The 20,810-nt window shown below is 37.4% G+C and overlaps 1 protein-coding gene across 3 annotated transcripts in view; it reads left to right on the top strand.

Moving 5' to 3' along the window:
- MBTPS2 (membrane bound transcription factor peptidase, site 2) overlaps positions 1–20,017 on the top strand; it is a 37,399-nt gene extending 17,382 nt beyond the window's left edge. The window contains exons 6-11 of one of the 3 annotated variants that reach the window (XM_040582529.1): positions 348–466; positions 1,401–1,581; positions 4,053–4,147; positions 6,118–6,313; positions 12,044–12,119; positions 13,414–19,428. In XM_040582529.1, the coding sequence (XP_040438463.1) occupies positions 348–466; positions 1,401–1,581; positions 4,053–4,147; positions 6,118–6,313; positions 12,044–12,119; positions 13,414–13,636 (890 nt within the window). In that variant the 3' untranslated portion in view covers positions 13,637–19,428. Of the gene's footprint in view, positions 1–347; positions 467–1,400; positions 1,582–4,052; positions 4,148–6,117; positions 6,314–6,445; positions 6,511–12,043; positions 12,121–13,413; positions 19,429–19,816 lie in introns of those variants that run through there. The other 2 variants (XM_040582531.1, XM_040582530.1) reach the window with 2 other exon arrangements.
- Positions 20,018–20,810: the final 793 nt, after the last annotated feature.

Raw genomic sequence — 20,810 nt, 5'->3', positions numbered from 1 at the left:
ATGTACTTAGAAAAGTAGTGGTATGTGATGGAGTATCAATATGGTAGAATAACACCTTAAAAATTGACTTGGTGCTTCCCTGTCTTTCCTGATGGTATAATTCTCAGGGACTCAGAGGCTTCTGTAAAATTCCTATACAAAGTGACATCATAGAAACTGAAATTTATAAAGTAATATGCATATTTTCCTTTCATGGCTGTGTTCACAAATTAACTTTTCATCCCTTCTTACAGTAATCATTTCAGAGAAGTTAATTAGAAGGTAACTGTAAGAATCTTGCATTTCAAAACCACCTTTTTGTTATTAATGTTTATTTAGAAACATGATTTTTCCCCCCTTCTTTTTAGGAGTGTGGCATAATTTTGTTCTTGGTGTTGCAAGTTTCATGGTTTTATTTCTGCTGCCAGCCATTCTTTTCCCTTTCTATTACACGGGTGTTGGAGCACTTGTAACGTATATTGCAGAGGTAAGTAAAGATCTTTAGTGTTTTCATATTATATGTTTTGTGACCTGAAATGTACTTGCGTGTCTTGTTATCACAATGAAATTTGGTCAGTGCAGCACTGCAGAATCTGATACTTTGCACTGTCTGGTTAATGTTTCGTTCTGAGTCTCATGTTTTTCAGTATTAGTAAATGAAGGAACATGGTGTGAATAATTATAGCCTATTCAGTAAATGTTTAGACATTTGAGATGAGTTTGCAGATTTATTTCTGGTTGTTTTGGGTTTTTTTCTAACTTCTTTTCAAATATTGGCACCAAGTAAATCTACTGGAAACTGCATTATCACTCTAGTTATTGCTATCTGGTTTTAATGTTACAGGTTATTTTGAGCTGATTTCCTTGATTGTTTGGTCAGCTGAAAGCAAAGTAGAGATGGACTGCTGAGATTCTAGAAAGGACTGATTTTTTTCTGACTTAATCAAATACAGAACAGTTGAACAGCAGAGTTGAAAGGATTGTCTTGGATCTAAAAGTGAACTGATAGAACTCAGCAGAGAGTGACATTTCTTGTGCTTTATACCTTTGAAAGCATAGGTACACCCTGCTTTGTTGAAAGATTCAGGGTATTAATTTAAGCTGCTTGAACTTAAAGTAGTAGGAAAAAACATAATATATTAACTTGTATGAAAATAATTACTCAGATTTGAAGAGGTCTGTGGAACACTTGGAGACTTGCCCTTTTCTTTTTCTTTGCACTAAGTTATTATTTGTAGAGGGTGTTGTTTCTGTAATGCTCTATCATACATTGAAATAATCACTTCTAGTGGAGCCTGAGGTTCTGTTTCTCTGGAAATAGCGTCTTAACCTAAAGGTTTTATGGCTATTAGGCAGAACTGTAAACAAATCTTTATAGTTTTAACTGTATTAACATGACTGACTTCACTGTTTCTTCTCAGGATTCTCCTGCCAATGGGCCAAGAGGTCTTTTTGTGGGAGACCTTGTCACTAACCTACAAGACTGCCCAGTCTATAGCGTAGAAAACTGGAATTCCTGTCTGGGAGACATTTCAGCAAAGTCACAGGTCGGCTACTGTGTAAGTGCAGCCACCCTACAGCAATTAAGCTTTCCAGCTAGAGGTATGACTTGAGGTGCTCTCTTCATTATTTTATATTGTAATTTTATCATGTCTTGAAGACTATTTGGGATTTAGGATTTGTTGCTGGGGACAGATTTCTCATAAGTCGAGTCTGCTATCCTGTCTTAAGCATTTACCAATATGCCATTCTGTTTTGTGAAATCTGAAAGTGATGAAGAGGTGGATAGAAGAATGTCTCTGGTCTTCCAGTCATTCTATACAAATATCCTTTATGATCGGAGTAATGAAATTTGCCTCTTCAGGATATTGCATAATTTGGTTATTAGCAGCGATACAGTTATCTCCTCTATTTTTAGTTCAGTTATGTGGATCAACTCAGTGATCTTTTGCAGATATAAATTCCACACATTACCACACATACAGCTTTGATCAGCATGACGTTACAAATCGTGTGGTTTATTCAATGATGTGCTTTATTATGGCCACTTCTGATGTGTCTCACTATACAGGTTTTAGGTTTCATTTGCTTCTTCAGTCTCAGTGTCATTGCCCATAAACTCAGTTTTGTCTGGATTGCACATATTGCTTCCGGAAGTCGGTCTTATTTCCTTCTGTTTTCATTTATAAATTAGAGTGCTTGTTGCTGTAAGGGCTTACTCCTGAGAAACAAAAAAATATGAACTAAACTAGAACAATAAACAAAAATTAAGTAGAACAATAAAGAACAGTCAAGTTAAATTGGCTGATTTTCTTGTGACATGCCCTAAAGCTCTCTAGAGTTTGTTTCATGCAAGCATCTATAGAGACTAAATTCCAAAGGTAAGGAACTGCTACTGAGAAAAACTTCTGTGATGCTTTTCAGAGCTTTAAAATTGTCACTGTGTTTTTCCACCATACTGGAAGTAAAGAAGGGGGGTCAGGCAGCTTGACAACCCATGGTTTTTTTATACATTTTAGTTCTCTTGTGAGACTGAAAAGGTAGTTTTAAATTATTTGTTTTAGTATATAAGGAAAGTAATCTTACAGGTGGAACTAAGATAAATATTTAAACTGGAAACTAGTGAAATATGGGTAAGATTCTACTTTTAGAAACCTAACAGTTTGGATTATCCCTCTGAAGAGGAGGGCAACTTTGGCACATGCTTTTGGCTGGGCGGAGATGGCAAGTAAGAACCAATTCTTAGATGCTGTAGGTATATATGCTCAGATTCTGCTGTTCTATGAAATGCAATTTCAGAGTCATGGATAATAAAACTGCATATTCTGTAACAGAACCAGTCCTATTTAGACTGAAATACTAGAAACTTAATACTGGAGACTCAATATTGCTTCCAAGCTTGGTTGCTGTATAGTGTTAGCAGCCCATTGTCCCACTGCTGCATTCTAATCAGACCAGTCTGTCTGCATTTTCAGAGTCATAAGCCTCCAGCAGTGAGAAATATTCGTCTGAAATTAAATGAACTCCGTTCGGTCTCTAGCAGCCATCATTTGTCAAAATCCTGACAGTTCACAACTTGACATAAATACAGAATGTCAATAAAAATGTATCTAGCAAAGGGACCCTATCTACTTGACCATAAACCAAATGGAGAGTAAGCTATTTGAGTATGAAGCTAGACAGAAAACAATGCCCCAAGGACCTTGAAATTAAAAAAAAAAAAAAGTGTTTTCAATGTAATGTTTATGAGGAAACTAATTTCATGGTCATTCACTATTCAAAAATAGATGTGGTTGCTTAGCCTCAGGGTACTTGAAAGAAGAATTGTATGGTACAGTGCTTGCACCTGTAAGCCCCAGGCATAAAGCTTTGTGTTAGTGAACTGCAGGTTATGCAGTGATAAATCAGCAACCAGAATTGCAGGCTTGATCTACCTAAAGATACTGCAGCGTTGCTGTGACACAGATCCTTACAGTAACCATTCTTTTGTGGGTTGTTTTATAAACTGCTTTTGTAGAATAAGTTAATTCAGTTAATTTAAAGAACATCCTTAGAAAGATTCTGTATCAGACTAGTTATGTCATGGTTTAAAACATCATTTATTCACTCTTGCAGCCTTCAAGGCTTGGAAAGCTTCCAAAACCTGAATCTTGTAAAGGCTTTCATGTTTTAAAGAGTATGTTTTGAGTTTTGGTCATTTTCATAGCCAGCCAGTGAAATCAGTACAGTAGCAGCTAACAAATTTATATGCCAAACCTTGATGCAAGTTGGAGACAATGGATCAAAGTATTTTGTTAACTCGTAATGTTCAGAATATTGCAGTGGTAGATCCCCAGTATCTCAAGGAGATTTATTAAGATGAAAAAAATCAGTACGTGACATGATTGAAATCAGGTGACAATAACACACAGAAGTGGTGAAGCTTATTTTTAGTTGTGACTGAACCACAGCTAGGCTGTGTGAATTACTTTAATTCTTGAAGGCTACAGGATGTTTTACTTTGTTAGGAGACTAATTTCTTTTCAGGAAGTTACTATAATAATAATTGTTTGCTCTATGCCTATGTTCTTTAGTCTATAGGAGACTCGATGGCACAGTTGAATGTTGCAGTAACAACAGCCTCACAGACATTTGCTTTTCATATAGTAATAACTTGGACAGCCACCTGGTAAGTTACTTAAACTGCCAATTCTGTTTGGTAAATCTGAAATTATTTAAATTATATTAGTAATATTTACCAACATTTATGCAGTATACTCAAGTGTTTAAGAATACTTAAAGTTTGTAATAAAGGTGGATGTGTATGTTATTCTCCCCATTTACAGCTGAAAACCCCCAAAATATTGGTTATGGATTTTCCCATGATCGATCAGGAAGTCTCGAGAAGAATCAGAAAAGATTATATACCCCCCTCATTCCTTTAGACAGAAAGACACCTTTCCCGTTTTCACCGCTGGATGTAGAATATTGGTGAGAAAAGACAAATTTTGAGAACAAGGTGAAATTGCTGATTTGATGCTTCAGTCTTTAAAGGTACTAAGCACTATAGGCAAAGCAAAGCACTGGACTGTTCAGTTATTTTGTCTGAAGCCACCAGTGCTGCTCTCAAGGTTAAACTGAAAACATGCAAGAAAGTCCTAGAGATAGCCCAATTTCTCAAAATCAGGGCATCTATTTGATTCCTTCTTCACCATGTTGATTTGTTGTCACATGTGGAAGCATACAAAGTTTCTCAGTAGGGTTTTGATTTATCAAAGCACAGAAATGTTTGTTACAATATGTGATCCGTATTGGCAGTGGTGGAATTTTTCTAACAGCTCTCTTTACAAAAGAGCACAGGTATCACCTGTAAACTTTTCTACACATATGAGTTGTTATTGTTCTGACCTCTAGTGATAAATACCTGAAGAAATGAAAATAAGCCTATTCCTACATCTGCTATGTTTACAGTTTGCAATAATAAACATCCCACTCCAGAGTGTTTTTGTGGTATTTAACCACTAAGAGTTAAGCAGAGACCAGCAGTTCATTTGAAATATGACAGTGACTGGTAATGTTCTGGAGTTCAGCAAGATTTGGTAAATCGCTACCCCACTGAGCTTTGACATTCTTCTACTACTTAAGAACAGAGAAGAAAAAAAAGCATTCAGAAACCTGTGACCTTCAAGGCTCCTTAGACTGGCTGTGAGTTTTTGAACAATTATTTTAAATAGTCTTTGCAGTGGTATGCAGCAGTATTTGAAAGTGTGCCCTCTCCCCCTTGTTAGAATAGAAAGAGCTTGTATTGAGGTTAATGGAGAGTGTCTGACACTCATGCATTTATGGGGAGTGTAACTATCAGGCTAAGAAGCAAGAATATCCTTTTTTTTCTTTTTTTTTCTTTCTTTTTTTTTCTTGCTCCTAAGGCAAACAGTACATGAACTTTCCTTGCTTGTGTTTAAGAACAAAAGGGAAATTATCGCTGAGCTTTTACAAGAGACATGAGGGGGGAAAACAATTTCCTGTTCCTTTCTGCTGTACTCTGTTTGGCCTCTGGGGAGCAAGGAAGATCTGGTCTCTAAGACTGCAGAGTGAAAGAGTGTTATGGGTAGGACTTGGGACCCAACATTGCATTGTCTTGTGCTCATCTGAACTGAGAATGGTTTCTTAGTTAGCACACAGATGGTAAGTTTGTTGATTGGTTTGCTGAACAAAGGTTTTGTTCAGCTGAATGATGTTTTAGATCAATGAAGACTAAAACCTCTTAAACAAGTAAGTCACTAGTTTGTTGATGCAGGCTCTGTTCATTAGAAATCACTGGCTTATGTTTAGGTGTCTTTCTTTTTTGTTGTGCACGTGTGTACCTTTTGAAAAGTTAACTTTTATTTTGGTACATTTGCACACCCTCTCTTCCACATTCCACCAAAAAGGAATGACAGGTTGAATATGTGTCAGGCAGAGGTTCTACAGGATTTGACAAAAAAACAAAAAAACAAAACCAAAAAAAAACACCAAAAAAGCAGATTTCGGCTCTTCATGGACAGGTAGTATATCAGTGAGACACTTCCTTTGCTTTAAAAAGGAATGTATAGTACCTTTTATTCTGATCAGTTGGAAAATACGTTTAAATTTGATAATAATTTTAAATGCCCTTTGCAGTATGCCTGTCTGCCAGCACGAAAAGTTATTGAAGCCAGCAGAGTCTGTCAAACCAACATGGACTGCCAGAAGGACCTTGTTCCAAGCTTTTGTGTGACTCCTTCTTTAGAGAACCAAACAAGGCTAATCAGGGTAAAACATCCACCCCATATTGATATGCTGTATGTAGGACACCCAATGCATCTTCAGTACACAGGTTGGTATTAATTATTAAAAGAGCTTAACAAAAGAGATTTCTAATATGATTTACTTTGCCTGGCTGCTTGAACAAGGTCTTGGAGCGCTTGTCAGTTAACTTGTTTAATGCAGAATCCATTTGTTGTTGCAGCCAGTGGAGAGACATGGACTACTCAGGCCTAAAATGAAATGTGCACAGTGCAATGAGTTACGAAGGTAATAGAAACCATATGTGACATGAGATGGTTGTTTTTTCAGAAGAGTACGAAAGGGCTTTTTCTATAACAGATCTCACTCAGGTTAGTCGTGGGAACCAGGCACCTGCATTTTCCTAACACATAAACTTCTCAAAAAGCTATTGTAAAATCTCTAGGGCACCTTGGTCTGACATCTTGCCTGGAATATTAGCATGACTGCTGAAATCACACCTAATACCCAAGTATCTGTGACAGATTCCCATGACTACCGAGACATAAGAACAATCACAACACCATTTTTTTCTGATTATTTTTTTCTTTGAGTGCCCTAAATCAAATAACATATAACCATTTAGTTCCTTACTTTGAAATGGAATATGGCTGTCCTTTAGGCAAGCTTATGTTCTTCAGCCATATATACAAGTAAAAAGTAATTCTGCTTTTCAAGCAAGTAAAGTATGGAAAGAAGGAACAAACTCATCAACATCCCTGCTTAGTAGCTTGAGTGGCATGGTGAAAATTAGCTTCAGATGGGCTTAAAAAAGTGTGAAGTGTTAAACTACCGTTCCTTCCTGTGAGGAACCTGTCTGTTCCTCAAAGACGGCTATACCTCAGAGAAGGAGATTTGCTTCAGACATCTTGAAGTACCTCCTGAGCAAGGCATTGTACTTTTCTGAACCAGCACTGGAATTAGGTACAAAAGAGCTTTAGAAACAGTGATGAAAACTGGTAGTGTAAATCCATTAGCATTCTTGCATAACCATATCTTTAATTAATCTGCAAGTCTTTATCTTTCTGTGCTGGTCATATTTTGATACGAATTACTTATTTCTACTTGTTTACACTATACCCTCATTTAAGAACAAAATGTGATCTCTTCACTTGTGACTTTTGCCCTCTTGCCTCCTCTTAGGAGGAAAACATTGTTCACCTGTGTGATATCAACACACTGTTCTATATTTGATGGCGTCTATTCCAAATGCAGCGACAAATTTTAGGAGTAGGGTTTGATAATTTTTGTAAGCTCCCTTTCTTGGTCTGTAACAATACAAACTGTAGATACTCTAGAACGATTGATACTGATCTCTTTTCCAGTATGTTGGAGCAATGGAGTTTTAGTCAGGGTTTCCTACTGAACGGTAATTCTGCAAAACAATTGAACCTGTCAGTCTTTCAGAAGTCAGAAAAGAATGTTATTGCATCTAATGAGGTAGTTCTACTTTAGGAAGTTACTGTGTGAAAATACAGTGTATTTATAGGAATATAATTTTAAAGTGATTTACTGTACTTTAGGTATTGCACACTGAATGTGTTAATTTGAAAGCTAAAATCTTGACTTTATTACAAACTTTGCTGCAAATGCAACCTGTGCTCTATGTTCCCCTTAGAAAAACACAAGAGCTAAAATTACGGGATCCTGGTTTGGGCAGCAGATAGTCTACTGTACCGTCGTAGAGTTCCATGCATTCCAATGAAACATTTCTAAATATTTCAGACTTAACTTTGCACTGTACAATTCTGTCTTGGGGCCAACAGGTTTGATTATTTTTTCCCCCCCTCCCAAGTATGACTGATCAGAATGTGGTAACCATTTTCTTACAGTTAAGAAAGGAAAATAATTTCTTCCTCTACTGTGTGAATTTTGAAATAGGAATGCATTTTATTGAAATGCCTTATTATTCTTTAGTGTGATCTTAATGCCTGCAGGGTACATTACTTTTAGAGTAGTACTACATTTAAAACACAGCCTGATAAGGGAGTTGTGCTACTGTGTGACTTTACTTTCTCTAGAAATGTCACCAAAGTAATGTTTGAAAAACATTCTAATGCTATGCATGTATTATTTTCTACTTAGGCTTGTATTGTCATGATAGTCCTGATTTATGGAGAAGCAGTAATTATTTCATATTTTCATTTGAAGCTACCTTCCTGATAAAAACTTATATCCATATTAGCTACTTACAAGAAACAGGCTATACAGCTTACTTAGAATGGTTCTGTTTCCTCAAGGTAAAATATCCTAGCAAAAATGGTTTTGTTGATATGGATACCATATATAGCTCCTGTTTCCAGTATATAATTAAAAAACCCAACTGGAAAGATTCATAATCCTAAACGAATTTATGTTGCTGGAGAATTGGCCAAAACTAAACCAGAAGAAATTATTAGGGATGCATGTTGTTTAGGATGGCCATATTTATTAATCCTTTTAATTATCATTGTCTCTGTAAAAAGTATCTAATGTAATCCAATATAAATCCATACCATGGGTTTAATTCATGTGGTATTACTCAAGACTTTTAGACTTTTCTTATTGCAGGCTAGTAATGCTCTAGAGGCTCTCCCTGTTTGGACAGATGTTATTTAAGGTTGAGATGGAGGGCACTGTCATTATTGTCATACAACTTTGCAGTGTGTCTTCTTTATTTTGTATGGGCTTTTTCATTTCTTCATGTCATTTCTGGTATTGCAAAATCTTGGCTTCCTTCTCTGCCCCTCGTTGGTTGAGAATAATCTGGTGACTAACATTCACATTTGGAATTCATGCTGTTCGGGAGATCATATCCTTGAATGTTACTGCATCTGCATCACTCATCAGGGATCAAAACCTGCAAGATTTACTTCATGAAAAGAAGATGGAACTTACCTAGAAGATAATTTCCCTAGACTGGACAAGTCTGCTTCTGTTGTATCCAAGTCTTCTGGGGGAAACAAAAAAAGCCACTTCCTGGAAGTTTTTTAGGCAACAAAAGCCATAATCCGTGATGAAGGTCTATCTGGTACAATCTGGTTTCTCAGTATTTCTCTGCTTGCTTTCCCTTATTGCTGAGGATGATGCTTCTTTTCTTTCAACCCGTATTTAAAAGGTTACATGTGTAGTTCTTCCAGAGGCCACACAGGGATATCTCATGCCGTGCTGTCCCTCTCCCTCTCTGCCATGGCGTACATGCCCTTTCCCCCATTAAGAGGTTTTGAAAAGTGCTTTGGTCAGCCTAGTCTCCAAATCACTTCTAATTAAAATTGTGTCCATTGTGCATTCTTCACAATATTTGCCAACATCATCTAGCATTAGCCAACAAAAGAAATGTTAATTCCAGGTCAAAGAATTGTTTAATTAGAGTGGGAAAACAATGACTGTTTTCTCTCACCCAGCCTCACTGCTGTTCCCCTCTTTCCAGCAGTGTCTTTTGAAGACAAGCCTGGAGAACATAATTTCTGTAAATTTTTTATTATTCATCGGACAGATTTCCCTGCTGCCATTAGGTATAATCCATTGCAGACACTAAATTCGTTGCCTCATGTTACAATGTCTAGCACTTGGTCCAGCAACTTCGTGACGAGTTTGTGTTTTGGAGATTGCTTTAGCAGCAAGGTTTGGAGTTGAGATCCCTGTCCAGTGGCTGTCAGGGACAACAGAGGGTTTGTTGTAACAAAGAGGGAAGGAGATTAGTGATCCATTTGCAATGTAGGCACAACTTCAAGTTCAGGATGGTGACTTGTTTGTGTCCGTTGGGTGTTTGTCAGGAGGCAGTCAAGCTTTTGAAATTACAGTGTATTTCAGTGTATGTCTTTTGAATACACTCGCTGCCTCAGCCATTTTGATATTTTAGCTCATGAAGAAGAGGTCTGATCAGATGTTCTGATACCAGCCTTCAGCTTGATGAGTTGTTTGCTTTGGATATCACTTTGGATATCATTTGACTTGGATGCCTCTAGCTGGATGGTGTCCAGGATTTCTGTCTGTTATGCTCTTCACTCAGGGGTCCAACAGACTTACTTATTTTCTCTCGGTTCCCCTAATTCAAAGTCTTTCTTAAGCTAAGGTAAGAAAGAATATAATTTTCAAGCTGTCTTGGCACAGCTGTGGTAGTTTTGGTATTGTAAAGTTCTCTGGTTGTTGCCACACCAAAACCTTTTTTGGGACTCCTTGCTATCCAAATCTCTCCATCCCATGGTATGTTTGCTGGTTGGACTCATCAGAAGGGCCTCTGTTAACACAAGAAAATGTTGTTATGCGACTGAGTAGACCAGTTCTCTGCCTCATGTGCCTTTGGGACTGCTTTCCCGTTGCCTTTTTTTCCATGTCCTTGAATTGTTTATTAAACCTGAAGAAATCTGATGTTGCTCTTAACTAAGACGTACTTAGCAGCACTTTTGGTATGTCATGTGCTAGTACTGTGAGGTTCCAGCAATTTCTTAGCCTATGGTTTTAAAATTTGTCAAAGGGTGGGTTAAATTGTTCCTTTCCCAAGAGGTATTTGTTTTGAATGGGATTTGAATTCTTGCTTTCACATGTCTCTGTGGAGATGGTATTTCTTACAGCTATAACTTTTTCCCAGGTGGGTGGGGAAAATTCAGGCTGTTGTGGCTGACCTCAACTCACATCCAAAGTTGTTCTTCAGGGACAGAGTGACTATTGTTGATACTGTGCAAGCTCATTCTAAAGGCAAATTTTTAATTGTGCCTTAATTTACCTAATCCTCTTCTGCTATGCTATGAGTAGAGCCTTCTAGTAGCAGAAGTGTCTCTTGCAGCTGTCACAGAACTAATGCTTTCAAACAGTTCCTGAGGCTGGCAGACTGAGACTGCTGTTTACTTTGAAAGACTGCATCAAGGCTTTTTATGAGACAACCCAGATGGAGCATCCCTGCACTAACAGTGCACTCTGGGAGGTCTCAAGCTACCACAGTTTTCTTGAGGAGTCTCTCATAAACATTTGACATGCAGTCAGCTGAAGCTTCATGCACCTCTTCAAAGAAGTTACAGTACTAAGGAAGTGTTTCAAGGTCATGTGGTGCTTGACACTGCAATTTTCCAGTCACTGTTTATAGGAAGGATGCTGAGTCCCACCTCCTAGGTTTTTAAGTTGCACTAAGTTGCATCTTGGAGTCACTTACAGTATCATATGAAGGCAGAAAAAGAAGCTACTTACGTGTTGGCTAACTGGTGTTAAGATATGTAATGCAGCTGTGCATCATCTCCTAGCCTTTGCTTTCTCAGAGTGAGTCCAGAATTCTGCTCCCTATCTGCCCCACTCCTATACAACATGAGCTCAGTCTCAGGTCAGGGGGTTCTTCTGCAGGTACTGCAAGAGAAGAATTTTCTGGTCTTTGGAGAAAAATACATGTGTGCACCCACAGTATGAATGTATACATGTGTGCTGCATATGTTGAAAAAGTCTGGTGACTATAATCTCTTTTTGTATGTTTTTCTTTGAAAAGAACTTCTATTACACAGTGTGGTCTTTATGACTACAGATGTCCAGTTGCCTCTGAAAATCTTAGATCTTAGATCTAGTTTTACTGAAATCATGCTAATTGTATTCTGTGGAGTGACTTTACTATGACAGTGACCATGTTTAGGAAATATTTAATGGCTGCATTCTTCTAAATACAAAACCCAGGCAAAACCTGTTTTAGATTGGTTATTTGTCTTTGAAGAAATGTCATTTGAAATCTGATTTTTCTGCAAATTTATAATCTAAAACTTATAAATGTTATAATGTTGGAATGATTGTTCATGATTTGTGCATCTTTTTATTTTCATTTCAGTAAGTCTCAGCAGTTTTGTACCACGACAAAACTTTCTAAGCATTGATCTGCCGGTGGTGATAGAGACATTTTGCAAGTATCCTTTGAAGTATGTTTGTTCTCTTAAGGCAAGAAGGGAACTGTTTGGAATTTGGTGACACAGCAAAATTTCCATTGGATATCCTTTTAGACAGGATGCTCTGAAACATTTCTGTAGAGGTCTGACATCTTTTTTCCATCTCTGCATTGATTATTGTCCACTTGCCAAGCTCAGAATGAAATCTCTCACTTTCTTGTGCTTAGCAGGAGATTTTGATCAGTGCTTTTTTTAACTCTTTCTTGAGGGTAATTCTTAACAGCTCTGAGAAAATCAAAGTAAGCCTGAATTTATAGCAGGACAAATGAGATGTTATTGCTAGCTTTGGTATGTCAGAGTTTTATGATTTTTGAGTCATTATACTGAACTAAATAGCAGTGTATAGTTCCTTTTTTTTTTTCTTCAACAGAAAAGAAACTTAGCCTATTCAAAAAGCAGGATGATAATTCAGTTTAAAAATGGGATTATATATATACACATACATAAAAGTTAGTAGGCTTGCATACGGCTAATCTAAGAACCCTTAGCCTTAGAAACTGAAGTGTTTATGTGTGGCTATAGAGCAATTAAACAGTGTAGTCCATAAAACTAGAGTAAAGAAGCTACATAAGCTCCCCTTTTCTGGGAACACACCAACTTTCACACTGACCCAGCTGCTTTCTGAGTAATGTGTCTTCTTGTCTGGCCATTATAGGATGGAGGTAGGTATTAGAGTTAGCAATCCTTTACCAACAATAAAAATTGCCTACCCTTGCCTCATTCTCACATGCACATGCATGTACGGAAAACCACTCAACTTTTCTAGCTAACAGGTACGTAGGAGAGAGAGGCCAGATTTCCAATTATATTCTAACAATTTACTTCAGCAAGGGAGTGTTTTGGAAAATATTCCTAATCATTATTTCATACTTAGGTCATAGGTCTAGAATGATTTCTCACTTTAGGCGTGGTGTCAGAGCTATAACCTTTCTCCAAACCACACAAACCAAGGAAGGAAAATGGGCATTATTAAGTGTGGATTTGCTGTCTCCTGCTTTCATCCGTGTTGTGAAGAGCACAGGTTGTTAAGTATCCAAACCTAGTGCTTAAAAACAAATTAATCTATAAAGGCAGTTCGCTGAGCTGGTATGTTATGGTGTAAAACCCATTGCACTCATATAATTTCTGTGAAACAGAATGGCAGCTAAAAAAAATAACTATGTTTCTGCATACTCGAAATAAAAAAAGTTTTGTATTAAATTTTTGTTTACATTTTCTTGGATATTACCCATGAACCTTAACTAATTTTAACCAGGTACCTAATTTCACTGTCAGGAGCACTGGCAGTTATCAATGCTGTACCCTGCTTTGCTTTGGATGGTCAGTGGATATTAAATTCATTCCTGGAAGCCACTCTGAGCTCCCTGATTGTAGAAAAACAAAACAGAGAGCTTGTTGGCTTTTTAATTTTGCTTGGTGGTAGTGCACTTTTGGCTGCCAATGTTGCACTGGGACTCTGGATGGTGACAGCACGGTAGAACATTTGATGCACTTCCATCACTTCTCAAAGTACACAAAAATAATGAACCCACTGCTTTTTAAAGCTTGTTCAGTACTGAAATTGAAATAATTCCCTTAAAATGACACTGAAAGAATACTCGCTGGTGGCTGCTGTTTTAATTTAAAACTGTACAAACGTTTTGCCTGTGGTCATGGGAAATCTAATAAAAAGCAGTGGGAAACTTTTTATATACTCTTTAAGCACTGTGCTAATTTTGGAGAAATTGCATTGTAAAGTTTCACAGGAAAAAGCCTAAGACTTCATTAATTTACATCTCAAAATAAGGGAATTATTTGGCCTCAAACGTTTGTAAAGTGAGAGAATAAAATACTTAGGTTTTATTTTGTAATTTGAATAATTTTCAGAAAATCTGTGTGGGCTCTGCTCATTTCCCAGTCAGCATAGTCCTGAGTGTTGTTTTGTTTTTTTGATCTGTTATTCTACCAAACTGGACTCTAAGAAGCCTGAAGTCTGATCTCAAAATGGTGAGAAGTGCTTACCACGTGTTAATGAGGAGAGAGAGGCCATATGGGTTAGTATCTTTCCTTTTCAGCTGGCCAAAATGACTGGAAGCATGTTGTCCTCAGGATGTAGATGAGAAGTGCCAACGTCTGTTGAGAATGAGGCGTGTGGGAGCATAACAAAGCCCACATGTCTGCTTCTTACACATTCGGTTCTATGTTATCATAAGCAGCTGAAGATTTTTTTAAAGGCAGTATTTGTCAGCAATACATACAAGATAACTGAAATTTAGCTTCTGAGTGCTGAAGTATGCTGTGCACAATTATTCCTAAGTGATAAGTAATGTTTGTGTTGTTTTACTCAGAAAATAACACTGTATTATACCTGTTTACAGTTAAAAGTGAAACCTGTTTATTTTTATGGTGTCTATCTTCTGATGCTATGCATGTAATATGTACAGTAACTCACTGATGGTTCTCTGTCTTTCAAAGGGTTGTTTTCCTTTGCTAGGATGCATTCTGTTCAAAGATAGCTAACAAAGATGTTTATCTGAAGCTGGTCTTGGAACAGAATTGTTTAGAGGAAGAATATGTTTGTGAATTGAACTGTTTAAACATTTGGCTTTGCTTTCTGAAATGAATACAGACCATATCCTTGTTCTTAAATGAACAGTGGAAGAACAGACAGTGTTTTGCTGACTGAAGTATGTCTGACATACTTCGAAGCTCCTTAAGTCTGTAATGTTTTGTATCCAATAGGATTATATGTTGACTGTCATGTCCTCCTGTGATATATTTCCTAGTTTATATAAATCGAGTTCAATCAGAGCCTTGCCTCAATAGGCTGATACGACAAAACCAAAAAATGCTCAAGTTTGGAAACCTAAATATTAGCAATAGGAAAATGTTGAGAAATACCCTGCAACTTCTGGCTCATACAGTGCTTCCCAGCACTGTGCTGCAGCTCAGAGTTCCTTTACAGAAATGGCCTTTCCATTAGGAACTGAAGAGGAAGCTAAACTCGCAGGTACCGGCCTGCAGGGAGTACCCAAGCATTCCTGACCAGGTAACAGATTCTCTTTGCACTAGAACTAAAAGCCTGGGTAATGTTAAAAGTGGGGTTGAGCCCAGCTCCTGGTGCTACTGCATAGATTAATAACTATGATGTTCACGTTTGCCCACTGATGTATTACTGTATTTTTGCAAAGTAGCCTTCACATTTCCTTAAGATGTATTCTTCTCAAGATGTTGCAAGCAGTAATGAAAAAGCATGTTTGTTTGTTTGTTGTGTTAGTTTACTTACCTCTCCAGTGCAGTCACAGGCTGGGTGGGCTTCTTAAAAGTTCACCTCTGTGGGGTGGCAGGCCCATGCCTCTCATTTTCGATCATTTCAACCCAGGCATGTGGTCACAGATCCCGGCAAGTGAGAGTAAATCCTCCAGGCAATCTAGCCTGAGTTGGTCTCTTTGGGGAAAGTTAAAAGTCATGAAGAGTGCAAGAAAGGGAAAACAAACTATCGGAAACTGCCAGGGGGCTTCTCTTTCTTCTGGAGACACCCTGAAAGTCTAACTCATCATCACTCCTGGAAACATATAGAGGTTTCGGGGAGCAGTTGTGATGGGCTAGGAGGGATGGGAACAGCCTGGTTCTTGCACAAAGCCCGGCTCAGAGAAGACTGCTCACTCACCTAAGTGGGTGCTTACTAATCTGAGCTCTTCCTTCCAGTGGCTGTGTGCCACTTTCCTCTGTCTCTGTGTCTTGTCCAGTCTACAGTGCACAAAATTAACTTGCACGTAGAGTTTTACTGCAATTTAGTAAGGCAGGATATTTACTTTTCAAAACGGCTACTTTTTAGGTATCAGAGTTGCAGTGCTGTCTTACTATCTAAAGCAACAACAAATGCATCTATGGTGATTTCAGAAATATTATGTGAAGCAGCATTTCAAGTTTGATACTTCAGATATTCATATTGACTACAACTGCTTGGGACGATATTTTAGCATAGTACCTCTCCTGGAGATGTAGGCAAGAGATCTGAAAAAAAACAAAGTTTCTGAATTAACATACACAAGTTACATCTGCTATAATGAGGCTAGCAGGTTGTTCCTGGTTATTTAACGTGCTACCAAAACATGATGTTTTATCAAAATAAACTAAATCCAGTTTATTTCACTTTACATAATCGGTGAAAGCCACATTTATTCTAAGTAGAACTTCAGACTGTGTTTGACCTCATAGTCAAAAAGAGATTGGAGAAGACATTGGTTATGGTTACATTAGTACGCTGTAAAGACCCTGGTTATCTTACATGGGAGAGAGAGTACTAGAATTATTTAGAAATAATTCATGGGTCCATTTCTCCATGTGCTGAAATTCTACTGAATAAGGGTCGATTTAGGTACGTACAGGTGCTTTGAATCAAGACATTAAGCAAACTGGGTTTGAATGGGTGACCCATCTAAGCACATCTTAGATTACTTGTGGACAAAAGTTAAGCTGGACCAGTCTCTGAAGAAAAAGTTGTTCAGTGGATCCATTTCGTTCTCCCATAATCCTAACGTACAGATTACGTGCTGATAAGCATGTGCCATATGTACAGTTAATCGGAGGGGGTTTGCTGGGGTCCTGTTTGTTTAGCAAGAGAGAACACAGAAGGGCACAAGGGGTTTTTTGTTAGCTTTTTACTCTGGAGTATTTGCAATGTTTCTTCAGTTTCTGTTTTTGTAAAAATTAAAAGGAAGCCTTTCCTTACAATGAAATCTTGCCACTTCTTATTCTAATTAGCCCCTCGGAATGTAACGTATTCTTTAATACAGAATACATCAATATAATTGTGGGGCATATTGACTGGAGTATAAAACAGAACACTCTTAAAGATTTGATGGATACTACTATTTATATATACTATACATTGTAAATCTGTATCAGATGGAAAAAGTAATGTCTAACATTGAGAAGTGCTATACATAGCTTTTACTTGAAAATTACCAGAATAATTTCATTATTATAATCATTGTTCTGATTTTCTATGAGAATTTTTTTTTATATCAGCAAAGACTTCTATAGCATGTTCTGATAATGCATGATGAGACATGAAAATGGTTAACTTCTCAGCATGTGGGATGTTACACACACTTTGCTAACTTAGGAGATTTATACCAGCTTGCTTCTGTACAAGTTACATGAGAGAGACTCCACTAGAAAAAGTATAGACAAACTTGCAGATTAGTCAGCCCAAATTTATAAGCCACAGTGGAAAATCTGTTCACTCATCCTTTTTATTTGGAATGAAACAACCAACTATATTGACAGTTATTTTTTTCAGTGATGATGATTCTGCGTATGTGTATATGCATGCATATACATGCATACATACATATAATAGGCACATACACAGCCACAGTCTCTAATGCTGCTTTTTTAGGGATAACTTAACAGCAGTCCTCCATACTTGCAATGTAGACCTTTTTCCTTCTCTCTATGAATTCCATGGCAGTTATGTTTTTCTCCCATAACTGATGTCACTTCTCTATTAACAGAAGACAAGCGATGGACATAATAAGCAGAGCTGCACGAGTTTTGTTCAGCTGATGTTTAAAATATGTTTATTGCTTTCTCTGAAGCCTCAGCTACAAGCATGGTAAATACAGATTTTTCAGGGCAACTAAAAGAGATCAACCTTAGAATCCATCACTCTCTAAATGCTGCTGTTTGTGCTGTTCTGAATGATAACTGGGATGAGTGAGGCTGTGTAGAGTATACTGAAGAAATAGTTTCCAGGACAGACCTCCCCATGGTATTGAAGGTGTTTCAGCTTTCTTGAAATAAGGATATATTTTTGTTCAGTTTAGAACATCAACAATCCAACTTTTCCCATAGCTTCCTGTACATTTTACATGATGGCAAAGGTTGACCTGTAGTAAATATTTTTTTTAATAAATTCTGCATGTCTTCTATCTGAAAGATCTGAATTTGTATCTGGATATCATTTATGACAGATGAAGAAGGGTTATAAATGTTTATGTAGCCTAGTCTGTATTTAACTGTTTTAAAGAAATGTGAGTTAAACCCTGGAAAGAAATAGTTATTTGTAAAATATGTTCTATACCCCTGCATTCAGACCAATTTCCACAACGAGTCTTGCCTCAGCTTTGTTCTTATGACCTTGTGAGTAAGGAAGCTGAATCTAACTCAAGTAAGATCCAATATTAGCAGTTGGTTTATACCCTCTTTATCCTGAATTTCATGTAATACTATATATAGATTAGTTATTTAACCCCAGGCTGAGTTGCCTGGGGTGCATATTAATGCAGCATTTGGGAAGCATTGTACTAGGGACTGCCAGAAAACGGCAGCTCTGTGACTCTTGTTCCTTAGACTCATCCACTAGGATCATGTGAAGAGCAGATGGCAGTGACTTAAGGGCAGTGAAGGACTTCAGTTTATGGCAGCTTTATGAAACCTTCACACTGCTGACCCAGTGTGAAAGGACAGGAACAAAGAGCAGGATATGACACTGCAGTTCCATTCATTCCATTTGCATTGGCATGAAACGTGAAAAGAACTTGTAATTAACATTTCAGAGCATGCAGATATGTTTTCCAACCCTTCACTGAGTCATTCAGTGACAAGTGATCAAACTTTTTTTTTAAAAAAAAAACATTTTGTCTTTCCATTGATAAATGTGCTGAATAAGTGGTATGTGGTACTTGTAGCTTATTTTAGTGAAATGGACTTGGATATTTCCCACCTCCAGGTGTTCATCTTAGGCTGGTTTTTGTGGCACCACGGTGTAATTGACCTCCACTTAATACTAGTTTGAAAGTTTGGAGGCTCTTTCCAAGCCATCACCCAAGAGAAATCTGGGGGGTTTCCTTCCCAAGCTGTTTATTAATATTTTAAATTCCTCTTTTCCTTACATAACTTTGCTTTTAGATTTCATATGCTCAGATGATCTTATCTGAAGTCTGTCAATGGAATATGTATTGTTTTGAAATTCACTGTGGGTTTTTTTCCTTTACATAGCTTTATTTTTCACACTGACTCACAGCTGTGGAATGTTAGATTTCTAGACCCTTTGTTCCCACTATGCATTGTTCACAATCATAGTTTTTTTTTTAAAAAAAAAGGAAAAAAAAGAAAAAAGCTTCATTTTGAAAATGTCAGCTAACAAATAAATGGAACACTTTGAATAATGTATTGTGTTTTTGTTTTGCTTTTTTTCTCTATGAAATCAACCAAACAATAAGTATTGTTTTCTATGTATGATAAATGTATCCTGCAAATAAATTCATTGTTTGATTGTTAATGTGGTTCAATCTGTTTTTAAAATTAAAGTAAGAGTAACATAATTCCTTATTTGTGGCAATTACCATATTCTCTCATGTATTCTTACACTCTTCATATGTAATTTGTATTCTTTCTCTGGGTAGTGACGAGGTACCACAAGGTATCACTGTCCTTTCCAATGCCTGACCAACTCCTAAAATTAATAATAACCATCCCCTTACTTTCCTTATTTACCAGCTTATCTCAGTAACAGTTTGAATTACAACAGAAGTGCCTCCAGACAGACACCTACACATGGTTCTGTGTAAAGCTAGCTTCATTCTAATGTGTCCACGGTAAATCTGACTGCCTTGTAGGAGCAAATGCCTCTCTCTTGGCTTAGTTCCTGTGTAATTCTTCTCTTACAGAGTTACCGACTTCTTTTAGCTTGGTTTGTAGTGAAGTATTTGACGCAGGATGCCATAGTCAAGGTAAGTGAAACGACCTCTCTGGGTGTTGAGACCAGTCCTATGTGAAGAACTGGAAAAGTCAGATCTTTGAATGACATGAAGGTGATGTTACACTTCACAACCTTTTGATTTCTATATACAGGCCAGCCCACAGCTGGACACATTCCCTGGCTAGTTCTGAACAAGCTCACTTAGGTATCCAGATGCTATCTGGGGCTGTGTTAGCATGGTGTAACCAGGTTGTTTAGATTTATTGGAGAATGAAGCTTTATTGCCCTTGTTTCTTGGGCAAGCTCATCTAGAGTTAGCCAGGTTGTTTGTACTGAGAACTAAATTGTCCTTTGTTGCTTGTTGGAGAAGCTGTTACTTTATGCAAGCAGAGCTGTTTCAGCAAGCATGGCTTTGTTCCCAGATAAAAGATTACCATGAGAAATAGGCACACAGCACAGATTGGACACATTGGTAGGGTTTCCCAGATGAGTCACTATGCAATTTACTGAATACTTGCATGAGGAGATGGTGCTTTTTTCCCTCTTTTTCTTACTCGTGTTAAAGGTAGATACAGTAGTTTGTTTCCTGAAGCATTTAGGTTTCTAGGAGGGTCCTGAGGCTTTCCAGTTGATTCTGAAAATGTTATCCCTTATTCTGATTATGTATATTCTGTAGTCTAGAATAAAAGCAGTGATGTCTTAATGTCACCTTCAGGAACGTTGCCTTAATCACTAATATAATTTCAGGATAAGGTTTAAAAAGAAATACTGTACGAGTCTTGCTTCTGGTAACTTTATAAAGAAGGCTTTATATAATTCTTCATCTGATCATACCAGTTTGAATCATCAAGCAGAAGCATTCCTAAACATCTTTAGTAGATCTGTATGCATTGAACTCACTTAATTCTTATCTAAGATTTTCATGAGCTTTTGATGTGAACTACCCAATTAAATACAATTTA

The sequence above is a fragment of the Falco naumanni genome, chromosome 2 (genome assembly GCF_017639655.2).
Source record: "Falco naumanni isolate bFalNau1 chromosome 2, bFalNau1.pat, whole genome shotgun sequence".
NCBI lineage: Eukaryota > Metazoa > Chordata > Aves > Falconiformes > Falconidae > Falco > Falco naumanni.
Note: the sequence above shows the minus strand (reverse complement) of the source record. Positions and strands in the feature narration are given on the sequence as shown.